The sequence below is a fragment of the Stegodyphus dumicola genome, chromosome 6, assembly GCF_044657685.1.
Source record: "Stegodyphus dumicola isolate Sdum_Otavi_A_Nest chromosome 6, ASM4465768v1".
Lineage (NCBI taxonomy): Eukaryota > Metazoa > Arthropoda > Arachnida > Araneae > Eresidae > Stegodyphus > Stegodyphus dumicola.
In genome coordinates, this window is record NC_140773.1 from 60,879,533 (window position 1) to 60,898,688 (window position 19,156).

Here is a 19,156-nt window from a genome sequence, read left to right on the forward strand (position 1 = left end):
ATTATCATGTAGTATTCAATATCTCACAGTAGTTATCTTTTAACTACTCAAATGTCCAATAGAACGTAATTCAAAACAGCTAAAGAACGCTAATCCGCGAATTCGCTACAATCAACAAGAGAAGTTTTCTAAACAACAACAAACTAAGCAACTACTACAAACTGAGATGTTTTCCTCCTTTTATGAGATTTTAAAATCACGCGCTAGAATTTTCTAATACTTTCTGGAAATCAAAAAGAGATATTTATTTATTTAATGCATGCGCTCTTGTATTTTCAATTTTCCGGCTTAGCTTTCTTTTAATATTCGTCACGCGCTGCACTGCGCGAGAAATAAACCCATTTAATTTATAATTGAACTAACATTAGCTTTTTTTTAAATACCAAATTCGTAACAATATGAATGAGAGATGAGATATGTGACCTAGGGGGAGAAACATTTATTAAGGAACTTACCCTGAGCTAGTGCTGCCAGACGCTAAATAATGATATCAAATATACACATGGGAATCAAGCATTTATTTTACTTTCTCGAGATATTATACTTCATTAAATAATTAAAAACAACATATAAAACGTGCCAGATCTACTGAAATATGATCATCTCACATGACATGAGGAAATACTTATACACGACTGTGGAACACATCGGATCTATACTGTCTGATTCAATCTGCACAGATAAAAGGTCTTGAGAAAGCAAAACAGTGAACATAGTCTGATGAGTACTAGATGAAAGGAACAGTGGGTTCATTTTTATAAAATGGCAGAAGAAGCTCGTAATCGCAAGCACATGGTTACACAACCCCGAAGTAGACGGATTCAAAAATAATGGTGAAGTTACACCTCATTCTTTCTTCACTCGCATTGTGTGAATTCCAGAATCAGCTTTCGAAATATCTTACAGTTCACCAGCTTGTCGACGTATAAGTTCATATGTTGTTCACGAAATTCCTTATGGTGTTCAGCTCGGTAGCAGTCGAAGAAGAAGCGCCCATCGGCGTGGGAAGGAACAAGGCGAAAAGCCCGTCCTTCACGCTCGAACTGCAGACGCAGAAGAGGAAGAGAAATCGACTGTGGAGTCCCTACAAGAATTGGCTTGATTCGATTACGATTAAAATACGAGGTGTAAATACAAAGCGAAGGCTTGCCTGCACAATTATACATATATATTTACATATATATAAAGACATCACTGCGTGCTTATGGTGCGACATAGCGTTCTTAGTTTTCTCAAAGAAATCCATTCCGCGTCTGAATTGAAACGCACAAATTAGCGTACTGGGCGTCTTTTTTGTTATTCTTCTTTAATTGAGGAAGGTTTCAGCTGCTATTATCAACATCTTTTCGTCGAGAAGAACGTGCTGGAGTTCTCTAGCCCAATGAATAAAGATGCTAAGCGGCTCTTCTAGCAGCTGGGGATTAGGACTTCTAGCAATGTCAATTAGGGATCGCCAAATCCTGGTGGTGACGAATTATCTTTCCAACATTAAAAAAAATTTTTTTTGGGGGTCATTTATAGAATCACTAAACTATATCGACGCAGGAACGTGAAAAATATGCGATGTTCTCACAGGAATTCGAACACCGGAACTCCAGAATACGCGTCGGACGGGCTTCCAGTTACACCACGAAGGCATGCGCAAAGGAGAGAGAAAATACTTTATAAATTTATAGGTAATCTTAGCCATTAATTTTCTGTCTTCATCAACCATTGTTTTTTAAACTACCTATTACTACTTTTATTCTTCAGTTCTCAGATAATTTCACCTATAATGATTAAGTCTGCTGACTTCTCTTTCTTCGGAGAGTATATCTACACTGCTAGTTCATAATTTTCTTGAACCTTATAGTATAAATGAGAAAGAAAATATTTTACCTTCATATGATAAATTTCCCCAAGCCATCGGAAGTCTTTTGTTTATATCGTCTATCACAAGAGAAGATATCACAGTTTCAACTCACTTACTTATAGCAGATGTAATAATCTACTATAGAAAGACTGAAATGCTGTAAAAAGAATCATTAGATATTTGAGTAATAACAAAGCATATATCTTTATACATTTCCGTCGAGTGAAGAACCTAGTCTTACAGTTTATTCAAATGCTGATTGGGGACAAGATATTGAAGCCAGAAAATCTACGTCAGGAAGTGTAATTTTATTACGCAGAAATTGTATTTCGGGGGTTTTCAAGAAAAAAAACACGCGCTCTTTATTCTCAGCAGAAGCTGAATATGTTGCTCTCTCACAAGCAAAGTAAGAATCATTGTGGCTGTCAAATCTAACAGAAGATTTAAATCTACCCCAGACATTATCGATAAATGTTTTTGAAGATACTCAGTCAACAATAAAACTTGTAGAATCTGAAAAGTGCAGTTAGAGAACAAAACACATTGATACAAAATTTCATCATATACGCGATTTGCATAATAAAAGAATTATAAAACTGTCTTATATTTCAACACAGGAAATGGTTGCTGATATTATGACTAAATCTAAAGCTAAATTTCAGTTTTGCAGGAATCAATTACAATTGGTATGAGTTTCATTAGCAAAAGATGGGCAATGTTAGAATAAATTAATGTCACTTTTGCGTAAGGAAAATCGGCAACGTCAAAAGCAAACGAACGCCAAACGATATATGTTGGCGAAAGAGGATTCTACTTTAGTTCAGATGCAGAAGTCTTAAAAAAAGATTTTGTACTAGCATAATACTTGTGCATTATTCTTTTTAGCATGTTACCTTCTTTTGTGGAATATACCACTTGATAATATTGCTTAATAGGTAAGCCTGAAGCTATTTAAAACTTATAAATGAATAAGTTCTTTATTTCAACACTTCGATTTTAATATCTGTGAAGACTGCTAACTTTGATTTGTATTCTAATAACACAGAGAGTGTTAATAACATCTAGAATTTACTATATTTGTCACTATGACTAATTTCATACCAAAATCAAAGTAGCGCTGAATATCGGTTATTTTATGCCACAGTTCCTTTTCTCTATAGAGAAATGTTAGAAGAACCTAAAGATGAGCCAGACAGACAGTTTTTCAATTTTAATCCAGTGCACTAGATTGGAGTGCTTTGTTAAAGTCAGTGTACTATAGTCATGTGTTTATGACTTTCTGATTAGAACATGGGATTTTTTTTTAAATCAGTAACTTGTTTTTTCTTCATATAAAAGTTTAAAATCTCAGTTTCTTAGCATGAATAGTTTTCCGCACAAGTATTGTTGCCATACTAACGAAAATTATTTTTAAAGACACAAGATATTATGTTACATTATATAACCTAATCTCTTTTAGCAGATATCAACAATGTTGCTGAAAAATAAATGTCTCAAATTTTATATTAAAGCTTATTATAATAACTACCTGATTACTTAAATTTTTATTTTACAGAGGAAATAAATACATTCTTTTTTATTTAGAAACTGCAGTTATGATTTCTTTATATGATATAGTTAATTATAGTGCCTGCTTATAAAATTCAAAATGATGACGACAAGGATGGTGTTTTACAATAACTATCTTGATTTTAATTTTTCTCTGGTAATGAATACTCAGTTCAGGAATGCAAGAAACAACTAAACGAAAGACTAAGTCATTAAATTTAAATTTAAATAATTTAAAGTAATTTTGCAAATTTCACTGAAAGTATGTCTCTGCGTCAGCAGTTTGATAATATAATGCAAAATCTCGAAGAACTGGAAAATATGGATTCTTCTGAAGATTTTTTACGGTATGTTAGCTTAGCTAGAAGAAATGCTCAAATTTTTAAACGGTATCAAATAAAGGACGGAGAATGTGTTCGTCTCACACAGAGACTTCTAAAGATGCAAAGAGAATGCGACAACCTGAAGAAAAAACAGCGTATTCTGAGGTAAAATTCTAATTCTTACAAAATACGATAAAATATTTTAAAGTTTTTTGCTAGCACTGATATGTCAGGGTACTGCTATAGAATTTTCGTTTGATTTTTTAATCAGTTGTAGTAAAGTATAATTCTACTTGCATAACGGTTCGAAGTAATAGTTCGTTGAAAGACGAACCTTGACGAACGCTGGCTAGCCCAAATAAAAGTAAAGTCTAGCTATGGGTTATGGCGAAGATCTTCTACACAATGCAGCAATTAAATAAGGAGTATATACTAGGAGAAAAAAATGAATGAAAGTTATAGCTTAAAACGACTAATGCTACTCAAAATACTATTCTTGTGCATTTATGCAAGCAATCGCACTTTCAATTAAGAAAAGGGAAATAAATTAAGCTCTATTTTTGGTATGGCTTTGAGAGACAGTTTATCTTATTTCTTCAATTAAAAAAAAGTCTTTGGTAGGAAGTTTTAGTTCGAAAAAAAGGAAGAAGTAAAAAAAAAAAAAAAAGTGTAAGTTAGGGGACGAGATTGAATATACATCATTTGGGTACTTTTTCCGTTTCCCCGGCGCGAATCTCTCCAAGCAGACTTTATTGGCGACAACATACAGTATACACATAAAAAATTTTAACAAATGTTAGTTCTAAGAAATTCTTATTTTGAAGGCATAAACATTTTAATATGGTTTAAAATTTTGTAAAAAGCCAATAAATGGGATTTTAACAGAATTCGTAAATCACTACGTTCAACAATTGGCACTCATTTCTTCGATTGAAGTTGATATAGAAAATTAAAATCTCATTCTTCTGAATATGATATTGAGAATAATACTATCTACGGCGGAAATATAAAATATGATGCAGGGTAAATTGCATTTATTCTGAAGCTATTGCAAGAGTATCTGCTTCCTTAACCCTTCTATCTTCCATTATCATGCTTAATGTATAAGATATTTCTCCCATCTTTTTAGCTTGCCTTCGCAGTATAGTGGTTCTGCACGCTGGGCCGGTGTTCTAGAGGTCTGTGGTTCGATTCCAGGCGAAGTTGGTTGTTATTTTTAATTTTTCCTGCTTCCAAAAGTATACCTAATCTCTCTACAAATGATCTCCCTTCCACCGGGCGTGGCATTGCCCAATTTCTAGAACCCTAATTCAGAAGTCAAACAACAAAAATCAGCGTTATATTTTCAAATTTGCACAAAATATCTGTGCAATCTGTGCAAATTTGAAAATATAACGCTGATTTTTGTTGTTTGACTTCTGGATTAGTATTTGTTCGGTGTATTATTGTGTCTTAATTGTAGAACCCTGTTTTAAAGTTCGTTGAGTCTTTTTCGAAACACAATTTACACAAAAGCAATTATTTTTATTAGTACTGCATAAACGTATTTAAACTGATAAAACTCTTAGATAATTTTTCCCAATATTTTGGTCTACCTCATATTATGATAGTTGATCTACTTTCATTATATTTCAGGGAGAGGTTAGACAAAGAAAAGAAGAAAACATCCATTACGGTTGAAGAGCGAAATAACCTGGTAAGTGATATTCAAAACTGTGAATTAAATATATGACGTTACTGCGAATACTCCAACTAATTGCGGTTACAGACCATTCAGAAGTTTGAAATTTTCAGTTTGTTATTTTCCTTGAAAGCTCACAAAATTGACAGTCTTTAGTTATTTAATTTGGATTTTATATTAAAATAAAATGAGCCTTATGAAATTTTTGAATTCATTACTACTCAAGAATTTAAGTACCCGATTAACGTAAATCACATTAAGTATCGCAGGTGAAGTTTAGAGTGCTCCAAGGAATGAATTCAGAATTAATTTCTACGACATCTGCAACGGCGAGAGGGAACTATTATGCAAGGTCATCAAATTAAATGTTTTATGAAAGGATAATTTGACATATCTATCAATAGGCTTTAAGAGTAACAAACAAACAATTCTGAATAATTGATTAAAAGATTGTATAAGGTATTTCTCCCACCTTCTTAGCATGCCTTTCGTGGTGTAATGGTCAACACGGTCGGCGCGTATTTGAGAGGTTCGAGTCCCGGCGAGGGCACTGCTCATTTCTTCAGTTTCTTGACATCGAAAATATTCTAATGACTCTACAACTGTTACCCAGAATCTGTACTTCCGTGGTTCCTTATCATGGTTAGAGGTTTACAAATGTGTAGTTTATTTCTAAATTTACGATGCTAAATGCAGTATGAATTTTCCTGTGCTTCATGATGAAAGTAAATTGTATTAAAATTTAAATGGCCATGTGAATCGAACTCTCGATTTTTACGTTATTGGTTTGACGTCTCAACCAACTGAGACACACTGGGCAGTAGAAGGTGGTAACCTTCATTTGTTTTCCAAATTGTTGAATAATAAGTATATACAGACATACCCGAGATACTGCGGGCTCAGTACTAGTCGGTCAGAATAAATTGAGTAACAGAATAATGGGAGTGGCACAGTTAAACGAATACCGTGAATTTTATTTTGGGACAAGGGTTATTTATGTCGACCGTGTGCTGTTTGAGCATTATGTGAGCATGCGTCTATGACACTTGCTGATATCCCGGCGAATGGACTAGCTGCATGAGATTTCTTGTAGTTTTTTCCATTAAGGTGAGTGCGAGTCATTTTTCCTTAAAAAGTCCTGCACAGAGTTATGCCTTCTCCCAGGGAGACAACCTTCCTTTGTGCTTTGCCATAATCCAAATAACTGTGAGACTATAATCTAATAACGCTATTTCTTGTTTTTTTTTTCTGTTGTATCATTTTTATTTGCTTTTAAAGGTTTTTTCTTGGCATAACTAGGGAAACTATTTGGAGTTTGGATTTCAGGCTATGTCGACGTTAGAAATTTTTTCAAAAATAAACCACTTCTAATCTTTTCTTTTTTATTTAAAATGATACATATGTCATTCGTTTTTTTACACGGCTAAAACGATCTAAAGGTTGTGCTGTTTATTTGCTATACTTTCAAAATAATATTTTGAGAAAATTGTTTCAAAATTAAATATATGAAGTTGGTATAAATAATTTAAACTGGTATGGAGAAAAAGAGAACAGGAAAATCACCAGACTTGAAATTTTTACAATAAACAAAATTAAGTCTCATTAAAGTAACTAGCTTATATTTGAAAACTTTTAAACAGTCTTTTTAAAAGCCACCTTTTTAAAACTTTTATAACAATTAAAATATTTAAAGGCCTTTGTAGGACTGCTATTTGGCCTGAGCGGGACATAATAACGATAAAAGTTTGAAATACTGAGGAAATGCTAAAACGGATCCTAGAAACACAAATGAAAAATGTGTGTCTTTCGCAAAATAGTGTCAACTGATTTTAGCATTACAAAGTTGCTTTCAATTTGCCTGATTTAAAAAAAGGCATACATTATTTGCCTTTGATTGTTTCTCAGCTATGTACAACTCATGCGAACTCTTTAAAAAAAATTTAAGCTCTTCTATGCAATTGTCTCAGAATGTATACATTGGGTTAAATAACAGACTGTCTTTCATTTTCAAAAAAGTTAAAGAACATTTTTTTTTTATGCTTTCCCTTTTTGAAAAATACACGGTAAATGACCACAATAAGCAATAAGCTTTACAGAAATAAATGATAAAATTAGTAAAAATAGATGATAAAATTAGTAAAAAGCAGTGGAATGACGCCACTATTCTTTTAAGAACGTTGGTTCTTAAATCTAAACTCAGAATTGTATAATGATATTACACGTATGCGAACAGACTGATCTTTAAAAAACATTTACGTTATATTTTACTTTTATTGAAAATTTCTGTGTGAAATATTGTTAATAGCGTTCCAAGGAAACAGAAACCTGATCTCTAAGATGGCGAGCAACTGGTTAAATGAAAATGGCCCTGTGACCGCTTGTATAGGCTAAATAACAGTTGCAGATTTGTTATCACCCTATGGAATCAGTTTTTCAGCGAATACACAAAATTCAAACAAGAGTTCCATGTCGTTCACAAGTTACAATTTATTCTATGATTGCTTCCTAACTGTTTGGGCTAGAAGGCAATAAAGCACAAGATGTCTCAGATTGCATCTGATCATTTTGACCGCAAGAAGAAAAATATTTGGTTCTACTGTTAGGAGAAAGTAAATGCACGAACTGTTTGCTAGAAGACCCTTTGTTTTGTATTCCATACGTTTCTTCATGCAGAATGACTAAGACTTATAAAGACATCAGTATATCGCAGGATGAGGGGAGCCAAGAGCAGTAGCGTACAATAAAGTTCACAGATCATTTCAGATGCTCTACACTGTGTTCGTTTGTTTTTCATTACGGCAAAGCACAGGAGGGCTATCTGTCTAAACGGGAATGTGTATTAGTGTAGAGGACTTAGGGAACTAAGCCGAATTTACTTTATGTTTTGTACAGTGTGACTCTGTTATATTCTGATCTTTAGAAAGGAAGTAATACTGTACAGCCCATAGAACAATGTTGAAGGAAATCGAGGCGGCAGTATCCTCGTTTGGGAAGAAATCAGTTTTGAATTGCCTCCATGTGTTGCTGCAGGATTTATAACAACTCAGATGTACAAGGCCGTCATCTATGATCCTTATAATTTATCCAAGTAGCACATGACATAGCAAAGACGTTGCAAACTGGTCCGAGAGTTTGCAAAGTGGTCGTGGTAACGTCTTTGCTACGTCATGTGCTACTTGGGTAAATGACAGCATGGAGAACAAGATGTCCTCTTTTTAAAAGTTTTATTCTCATTTAATTTAGCAAAAACGCGTTTTCCCATTTAACTCATTAATTTAAAACTATTTAGATAATCATAAATCGATAATTTTCAGATAATCATATTTGGTATCTTTGAAAGGAATGTAAGATATACATACCATAAGTAAGCGCATTGTCTATAATTTGTACCAGTTTTTATATTTATATCTCGTTTGCTCAAATCTTCTTAGAAACTATGCGTTCCTTAACTTTTGCTCAACAGTGTTTATGTTGCCACTGGTAGTCCCAATTATTTATTTACTTTTTATATTTCAATCTGTTTATATTGTTTCGGTTTTTGTATTTATTTAGCTATTTTAGTAGAATTTTTAATTAAAATTATTTTATATCCCCGTGCAATGCAACATGAGACTTATCTAAAGGGAAAGCTACGCCGAAAAATTAAAAATACAGGAGCACGCACATTTAATAAATAGATATCTCGTAATTGAACACTTTTGCTTTCCGGGAAAAACGAGAAAATACCAGAATATTCTCGTGCATTTCAAAAGCTTATAAAAGCTGGAGGAAACATCTCAATTCAGTTTGTGTTTGGATAACTTGTTGTTTACTTTAGCGATTTCGCGGTGAAATCAGATTAACTTTCTTTGTTTTGAAAATGACGATCAATTCCGTACGGCACGAACTAGGACGGATGCCATCTTCGAGGTGTATAGTAGTTTAAAAGATAACTACTGTGAGATTTGCGATATTGTAGGAATATCTCTAAGGAAATTTAAGCATTTTGTTTTTATTTGTTGTGATAAGAATAAATTTTATTCACTTTTCATCAGATTTGTGCATTCAATTTATTACGAACCCGCACGTTCGCAACAATGTCATGAAAAGCATCCGTGTATATTTACAGTTTATTATTCTTTTTTTTTTTTTTAGGAGATGGTTCTCGAAGGGATTCAGGATGCTGTTTTAAATGGTGAAAAAACAAGTGGCGACCTTTTGTCTTTAATTGATGCAAATAGTATCTCCTCTGGATCGAATAGAGATAGTATTAATTGAACAGTATTCAAAATTTTTCGAGAGCGCACTCCCGACTGTATCCAAATTTTTTGCGATAATAATATTTATGATACAGTTGGACCTATGTCTTTACAGAAAATATGATTTGATTTAAGATTCGTTGTTGAAGAGACATTTAGAGAATTAATATACAAATAGTTATATATACAAATATATACAAATTTAGAGAATTAATATACAAATTTTGACATTTCTAAAAAAAAAAAAAAATAAAATCCTATATGTTCACTTAAACGAAGCAATACTATTTGTAACGCATTCAAAACAAGTGCTTAAATAAAAGTTTGAAAGCGAATAAAGAGCACGAAACTAACTATTTGAATATCTAACAGCACCTGAAGGAAAAATCGTTTGTTACTTTTCAGATCATTTACTTCAAAATAAAAATCTGAGTTTTAGACCCAAAATATCCGGTTTTCCTACTTATAGGATATTTTTTTGTAGAGATAATTCAAATCAGAAGGACGAAGGCTAAACTATTTATAACTTGAAATGTGTCGACACTTTTCACTTTAAACTAACGCCAATAATTAAACATTTATAATTGTTAAATAAGTGTGCTTTCCTTGCACACTATTATTCTTTATTCTATTATTCTTTATCGAAAAAAATGTATATATAAGCTATATAAAATAGTTTGTTAGAGTTTGTTGCTGTAGTTAAATTTTAAACAAAGCAAACTTCATGAAAAGAAGTACTGGCTATTAAATATTCATGTTGTTATTATCAGCGTTGTAAGATCCTCTAATTGTGTGCTTTTAGTTACAGTTGAAAGTGAAAAATCTTAAGAACTAGTAAGCGAATAATCGCTTGAGTTCGTGAGACAGTAAGTAAAACTTGAAAATGGTTAAAAGACCTTATATTATTCCAGAAATTCGTCTTGGAGTTTTACAATAAAGCCGACACCAGGGCTTGAACTTAGGAAACTAAGAATTAAAACTTAACTAATCTCAACTAAAAAGATATAGCCGAAGCTATCAAGATTCTAACGGAGTTGGCCCCTTAACGTTAATTAACTGCGAAGCTATTAAGGGCCTAAAGTACGGCCGAGCGTAATAATAGCTTAAGAAAGAATAGCCTAAAAAGGCGGACGCGTGCTAGCTAGAATCTCTGGTTCTCTCTCACTAAGACAGTAGAACTTCGCGGTTAAATACTGCTTTTCCTCCATTTGCATCCAACGTGATTCTAAAACTGCGTCCTGGCCTGAAGTGGTAAGTGGAAATTAAGAAGCCATAGGAAAGGAAGTTTAACGCAAAATTTAACTGCTAATAAAATTAACATTATCCTTATAGCGTATTTTTTATAAGTTCTTAACATTATTTCGGAAAAAATTGAGTTTTAATTTAAATTAATATTTATCAGAAATCAATAATATAGTTATTGCTAATATAAATTGTAACTTACATGTGTACACTGAAAAGACAAATTATTATATACTCGTAGATTTGGTATGCGACCATGTAAATGAGCACAATGGGGACCGACTACTTGAGAGTCGCTAGCTGTCGTTGGTACCTCAGAAAATATTTATCAAAGTTTCGAGGCCAAAGACCGTTTGTTATGGCTGAAGGCCTGTGCGAGTTTGGTCACGGACAAATTGTCTCCGTTCACAAGGCTGTATGTTATATATCAACAACCACCGAACTGGTGGGCAGGCTTCTGATGGTGCTTCTGGTATTTCTAATTTTTGCATTTGGTTTCTTTCCATTAGAACATGGAATAAATTTTAAACGTATAATTTATTTAAATTTATTTTGCTATATTACCACCACTTGTTGCTTCTTTCATTGGATTAGGTTTTGAACTGCTTTTTGTTTTGCATTTATTCATTATAGATATAGGTATAGTTATATTTGTATGTGCATTTATATATGAAATAAGTTAAAATTTTTCTTATTGCCCTAAAACGTAACCATAACAATATATTAAACCTAACCAACTGTTTGCACTAATGTATTTATGTTAATGAATATTCTGCTACTTTTTTGTTCCATATATCGCTGTTAAGAATTCTTTGGCTTATGTAATTTTATGCGCAAATCCCGAATAAAAACAATTAAGAGTTAATATGGCATTGCAAACTTATACACAAAGTAGGGAAAGTATCTGGAATTTGAAAAACGGAACAGAAATAGATGTTTAATCAGCCCTTGAAATAACTTTTATTGCAACCCGTTGAAGAGAGTGCTATTCTCCTTTGATATTTGAGAGAGGGAAAATTGAACGCATGTGGAGCGACACCGTCTGCAAGTCATATAATGGCTGGAAGAACCGATTTTTTTCTCCTTCTGATTGAGACTACAATATATTTTTTAAATAAATGTAGAAAAATCACCCAATTTATGTTTCTCAAAATTCTTATTCTAAAAGAGGGCGGGATGTTTGTTTTATTTTCTCTAAAAATTTTTAAAATTTTATATCCGATACGTATTAAGTTGCTGAAATTTTAAAATAATAGACGTCAAATACTTGAAGAAAAAAAAAAAAAAAAAAAAAAAAAAAAAAAAAGTGATTTTCGAAAATTTGCCAGAATCGTAGAAATTAAGTTACAATTTTCATAAAAGTTTCTTTCAAAGGATTTTTTTCCCCCGATTCATCCGATATTGCCCATAGTAAATTTATGACAATTTTAGTTTGTTCGTTAAACGAAGATATATGCGAAAAATCGTTTAAATATTAAATTGAAAATTACGGCCCATTGTCATCGACAAACCGTATGTACACAAAATTTGAACTCGATAACTAACCAGAAAGCACTTTGAAAATTGGGGGCAAAATTCTGATCATAGAAACAAATACTATGAATGAACTAAATAAAAACTTATAAAATAGAAATAGAAAATTGTCTTTAAAGAAAGCCAAATGTTTACTTCATTGTTCTGGTTCTTCGTTTACGTTTAAGCAAGGAGACTGAAAACGGAGACTGGGATGTAAAAGATGGTCGATGAATATTTCCATTTCAGGCTGTACTGGGATTAAAGTCATCATGGCTGTTTCGGGATAAAGCTCAACGAAGGTATTACTTTTTTTTACTCTCTTCCGACGTTTGGCGACTTGAGTTCTGGGTCAACATGAGTCGACAATGTTTCAGGATTAAATAGTATATTTAACAGTCTCAATGAAACTGCGACCAGTAATTAATTGAAATAATTATTAGAACATCTCAATTTGGTTAATTTAAAGTACATTTCTTTCTTCACGGAAGGAAGTTTTAATTGACTTTCCTCATTTGTTTTATTAAATTGATACTTACTGTTATGGATTCAATGACTTAAGCACAAAAAGTGAATAAATTTTCTACTTACTGTCTTCAAGAAACTTATTAGAAACAAAAGCCTAAATTCTTTGTTACTCTCCCCATTTTGTCAATATATCAGAAATTCGAGAAATTTTAACGATACGATATGTGTTTCAAGAGTTGAGTTTTAGTAAGCAATCAGAAACTCTACGAATATCCCAGGAGATACGTGACTTCAAAATCATTTCTTCAGATCTTGACTTTTAATAAATTCAGTCCTAGAATTTTTAAGACGTGCTATATATGTGAATAAATTATATATATCCTGATTTAGAATTCAAAGAAAAATTTAAAAGGTGAGATTACAATAAGTAATGAAGAATAACAACAAGAAAATAGGAAAATGACACACCGGAGGAATTGGAATGGGTTTTTAAGGGCTTAATATTATCCTTAGCTCTGAAAAGAACACGATGTTAACAACTTATTTATTTATTTGTATATATTTTATCTCTATCCATTTATCTATCCGTACACATATATATATTCGTTTTTTCTCTTCATGTATATATATCCTCTCTCTGTCTAAAGATATATAAATACATATATCGTACCCACATAAGTCTTTACCCGGTCTTTATTTCCGCAGCCTTTAGCCGTAGTCGTATCCAGTTACAAAATTGTTTTAAATGACATAAATATTCATGTTTTGCGATCATTAAATTAAAAAAGCCAGTTATTTAAAAATTACGAAATCGAACATTTTAAATGGTCCGCCAGACCCTATTTTTAGGAAAATTTCATAGTCATTATGTAAATTTAAAAACAAAAGGTTTAACTAGCGTCCGACAAAAATTGACCGAGATGTTTAGTTCCAGAATTTGGGATATTTGACGTCATTTTCTATTTGTCTTATTAGAAGGCTTTCACGAAAACAGCCTTCCCTTTAGCTAGACAGTCCTCATATGCTTTTCTGTAATCCAACAAACCCACAATCCAGCTTGCCCTAGGGATTGTTTAAATACAAAATAAATTACACTCATTTGGGGATGACTTTTTCCCCCTTAAATGCCATTTAATTATATTCTTCTGTGATTATTAGAGAGTAACATTTCTTCAGTTTATCATTTTATTAGAACTACAAGACTAAAGAATTTCTCGTACAAATAATTTATAAGTTTTTAAACGCTAAAGAATGCGTTATTAATATTCTCATCTCATTTTTATTACTTTTAAACACACACACAAAAACATAAAATTTCTTTTTTCATAGGAAAAAAGAACACATTATATATACTAATGCAATAATCATACAAAAAATTCATCAAATTAGAATATTTTTAATTTATGCAAATAATTTTACGAATTGCTTATGTACCGGTAATGCTTTCTAAAATTTGAATTTTGTAAGATTGTGTGAATAAAATCTCCTTTTTTGATATAAATTATATTTGTTAATACTTTCTACAATAATTTGAATAAAAATCTTGTTCATCCACTAACATCAGAAACCTTCTTTCCAAACTCGACTTTCGGTTAGGTACAGATGTAAATATTTCACTTTTTTTCATCTTGTGCACTCGTCTGAAAACTAAAAAATATCTCCGTCAGTTTTTGTCACACGGGAATCAAATGTTAACTGTTTAAATTTTATTAACTATATAAACATTTTCAAAACCGAGAGGATATATAAAAAGCTAGATTTTGTATTTCTAACAAACTAATATTTAAAAATTAAAAAATATCAAAATTTCATTTGTGTCATTTAAAACGTTTTTGTAACTTTGCTTGTTTTCATATCATTATTTTACCAATTTTAAGCCGATGTAATAGCAGGTGGATCTACTTCATTGATTTTTTTAATATTCTAACCAGTGTTGTGATCCAAAAACGTAAGGGATGGATTGCGCGTGTTTTCAAGGAAAATTTAATTATTAAATTGACCTAATTGATTTTTTTGGCTACTTTAACAACTTTCTTGCTACTTTACTACAGATTAGCGGAATGTTTTTGGATTTTAATAATGTTACTAAGATGAACTGCTGCTGATTTCGGCCATTCTGTCGAAGACCTCTGGTCTCAGAACAATTAATTTTCGTTACATTATTTTATGAACTTAATAGCTATGTTTAAACTTAGCCCCAGGCTCAAAACATTTTTTACATCTGCTCACTTCGCTAGATCCAATTTCTACTGTCTTATATGAATTATTTACTTGTAATGTATTCCTGGAAAGTAGATTAGAAGTAGTAGAGAAAAATAGAAAAAAGAATGAAAAGTATTCCAAAAAGTAAAATGAACAATAACAACATATCTCTTAATATCTTTTCAGGCAGTTGGTGCTGTGAGATAATGCAACTCCTTGAAAGAGTTATTAAGGGGTATGGTTTTACTTCTCGTTTCATTATTTATTGATTTATGTAATCTCTTGATTTATTAACTTCAAAGTGTTAAATTCAAATTTTCCAGAAAAGAACATACAAAGTTTATTCATAAAATTGTTTCTACTAAATCTACTAAAGTGTTTAGAGAGTTTTTTCATTCAATAAATGGTTTAAGTTTATTTCATTTTTTTTAGCATTTGTAAGTTATACACACACATACATTTATCAGTGAGAAAGAAGATAGAGGGGTCGATGGATATTTATATAGAGATAAATTAGGAAGGCCTTTTTTACCTGCTTGTAAGAAACTGATATATTAAAGGCAAAGATTATTTAAGGCGTATATTATCGAAATTATTTATTACATTATACGAGTGTATATAGTAAGTGAGATTGAAATTTAAAGATCTCCAGGGAAATGAAAATGCCGAATTCATGTATGCTTTCAAATTTACCTATGACTTTAATTTATTTACGAATGCCTTTCTTCATTAATGTCAAAAATAAACATATTTCTCTATTTCTTTTTCCTTTCACGTTTTAACGTAGCATTTTAGCGTTACAATTGGTGAATATTATTTATCGAATAATAATTGTAAGCTAAAGCCTTATAATTCCTGAAATGCAAATTTTTAGAGATTTCAATTTCGCATTTTATTTATTTTGATCTTGTTTAACAATAGAAATACAACATAATTTCCTGTTTGATTAAGACGAGAGATTCAAATGAAAATGCTTACAAAATACAGGTAATTTAATTTCTCGTTTCATTTTCTTTTTAGTTTTTCTTATTTTTCCCATATAGTTCTTGGAGAAATAAGTTATTTCATTCTTGAATCCAAACATTACTGAAGCTGTGTTTTAAAAAGCTAATAAAATGTTTAAGCATTCTGCCTTTAGTTTCCTTTATTTTGTTCATATAAAAGTATTGTTGTTTTACTGATTATATCAAAAATATAATCAGTAATTACTGATTACAAAGTATAATTACTGATTATATATCTTCTGGCATAAACATTATATACATTTTGCATTAAGTTAAAATAAATAAAAATTTATCAATATTCATTTTTATTGCTTGAAATATTTAATGAATAAATTCAATTTGTTTTTAAAATTTTAATCAATATTTAAATGTGTATTCCTGAATTTGAACTACTTAGTGTTTGAAAATGTTTTTGGAGAAATTCTGCGTAATTTTAAAAATAATTTTTAACGGTAGATCTCTACAGTGAGACACTATTTATTTAAAACGGGAGTTTACTCAAATCTAGTAAATATAGTAAGAAGTGACCCATTTAATATTTCATTTATCTAATATATACAGAATCAGTTTTTTAAAGAAAATTTACATTTTCCGTTACCATAAAAATTATTAAAAAGTCATTCATTAATATTTAATCTTTCAAATCACAAAAACAATTAAAATCATTAAGAATATACCAAGATTTTCAATAAACTGTGAGCCAAATACGCACATATGATTCCGATTGAAAATGTGTTGTAATCTGAAATACCATTCAAATGTAGTTGCTACCATTCAAATGCAGTTTTATCTCCCAGATACTTTTCAACAGTATTGAAAACAAATTAAACATTTATTGAATATTCTTTTATCGAAAAAGTTTAAGCTTATGCATCAGATTTAAAGCAAACTGCTGAGTGTCAAGTTCCATAATATAATAAAATGTTTCCTTCTAGTGTACGTCGTTTGATTAGAATATAACTCAGATTAAAATATAAAACACTTATTCTATTAGACTAACAAAAAAACCACACTTCCTTTTAAAAAACATAACATTAATATCATTACATCGAAGCCAGTCCCTTCATGGCACTGGGATACAACTGTATGGAGATGATTACATAAGTAGTCATCATCCCTATGCACGTCATAAGAAACCTTCTATTCAGTCTTGTTATCTGCCAGAACGTCAATTGCGTTGGCATAAAAGCGTACCTTGTGAATGCCATGTGTATTTCGTGATATGCTGCTGTGGTCATTGTATGAGTATTATGTGACAGCGTAGACAGGTAAAATAAAGTTTTCGTAGCTTGCTGGTTCACAGAATCGGCTATGAAACTCAATCCAACTAAGGTCGTTGCAGAACGCGAGAAGGACAGAATTATAATTGTTAAGAGATTTTCGGTGACAGGAATTCTTGGATTCAAAACTGCAACTATCCGCACGCAAAGTGTAACTAAAATCATGAGTAACCATATCGCTACAGGATGCGCAAACACTTTATCAAGAAGCTGTACGTTGAGAGATAGTTTATCAAAAGCATGGCAAAATTCTTCAATTTCAGTCAACTTGGAATCTGTATCAACAGAGTTTCTTTTTCTCATATAAGAAAGTTTGAGGTTCTTAAACCACTTCCTTGCGCTTAGTCCCAATAATAAATAAAGGGCTATTGTTAGGGTTAAGAATCCTTGGATAAAAAAGATCTCAAAAGCTGTCTCTAGTTTGAATAGGATGATCTTGTCATTTTCTGAAAGAGAATCAAACAGATATCGTAAAATATTGACTGTGTAACGATCGCCGAATCCTTTTTCTGGAGTAAGTATTAATTTTTGTCCAATGAATATTAGCATGTATAACCAGGATATACTGAAAACAAAAATTACTTGCTTTTCTTGCCTTTCGAGCAATTTTCGGTCTAGTTTTTCTGTTTCCACTTTCATGATGGCCATCAATTTACGGATATCTTTCCCTTTCCAAAGCAGAATATCATAAGAGATAACGGATGACCACACAGTGATGCTTTCTGCAATAGCATTTTCTTGTGCTTTATGACCAAAATAAAATCCGATGTCGCAGAAGAACCAGTAATGATAAAAAAGCAAAATCACAGCTGTCCAAGATCTGAAGAATACTTTATATAGAATTGAACTATCTTCACCTTCCAGATCTACACCGAAGATCTGGAATGATTTCAGGAGCAATGAAAAAGGCTTCTTTTTATGAGTTCTCATCTCAAGAGAAGGGTTATAAACCCTAATGAACGTCGGTCTTTTCATTAATTTGTAGAAAATAACAGATCCGAAGTTGCAAAAAATAACGCTAGAGAGTCCAAGGACAGCTTAGAAATGCTGTTCCGATAGTTCAAAGAAATATCTAATGTCTATTAGTCTATCTATATCTAAACACTGACGAGATCTAATTTAAAGAAGTACATTAGCAATGAGAATTCGATACTTTCAAATTACATACTTTATGCACGTAAGAAAAAAATGGGGAATGTTCTAGTTGAAGAGTAAGAAATGCATCAGTTAACTCCCCTTCATATGTTTTTTGTAGGTAAATTAAAAAAAAATGTATACTCTGATGACGAGGTTCGAGTTACCAATTCCTTACAACAAGTTTAAACCGGTATTAATACCTCAAGAAATATGTATGGACCCAGTAGTTAAAATTACTTAAAAACATATTTGCTGCTAATGTAGGAGCCGGTTCTGTCCGCTTTCGAAATCGTATGAATGCTCATCTTTAATTTATAATGAGTATTAAAAAAACCCGAAGAGTACGCCTGCAATTACATTGATTAGTGACACGAAGAGGATCTCTTAGAGATAAGCTTTTGTACACGTGGAGAAAATCGATGATATGCACTTAATAGCACTTTTTACACAATAGAGTGACTGACCGATATTAATTTGCAACTCATCTTCCACTCATCCATCTTCATTAAGCGTAGTCAGGCCATTGACAGTTTGCTTGATTGTTATTGATCACTGGCTTTATTTTTCAACGAGGTATTCCGCTGCAACATGAAACAGGTGGGCAGATTTTTTAAGAAATATATGTATCTTACGCGCTTGCCCATTTAAAAAAGGAAATGTATTTGTCTA

General features: G+C 31.7%; 2 protein-coding genes across 2 annotated transcripts in view; one reads left to right on the forward strand and one right to left on the reverse strand.

Annotated features, from left to right (window-relative positions):
- The first annotated feature begins 3,632 nt into the window (after window positions 1–3,632).
- Window positions 3,633–10,267, forward strand: LOC118194577 (uncharacterized). Its single transcript, XM_035365742.2, has 3 exons — window positions 3,633–3,888; window positions 5,359–5,419; window positions 9,539–10,267. Exons 1-3 carry the CDS (start codon window positions 3,665–3,667, stop codon window positions 9,659–9,661), a joined length of 408 nt encoding a protein of 135 aa, XP_035221633.1. The 5' UTR covers window positions 3,633–3,664; the 3' UTR covers window positions 9,662–10,267.
- A 3,901-nt stretch (window positions 10,268–14,168) lies between these two features.
- The window catches only part of LOC118194579 (uncharacterized), a 134,897-nt gene continuing 129,909 nt past the window's right edge, over window positions 14,169–19,156 (reverse strand). Inside the window, exon 7 of the mRNA XM_035365747.2 lies at window positions 14,169–14,511. The gene's annotated coding sequence lies outside the window, so the exon portion shown is untranslated. The remainder of the gene's footprint in view (window positions 14,512–19,156) is intronic.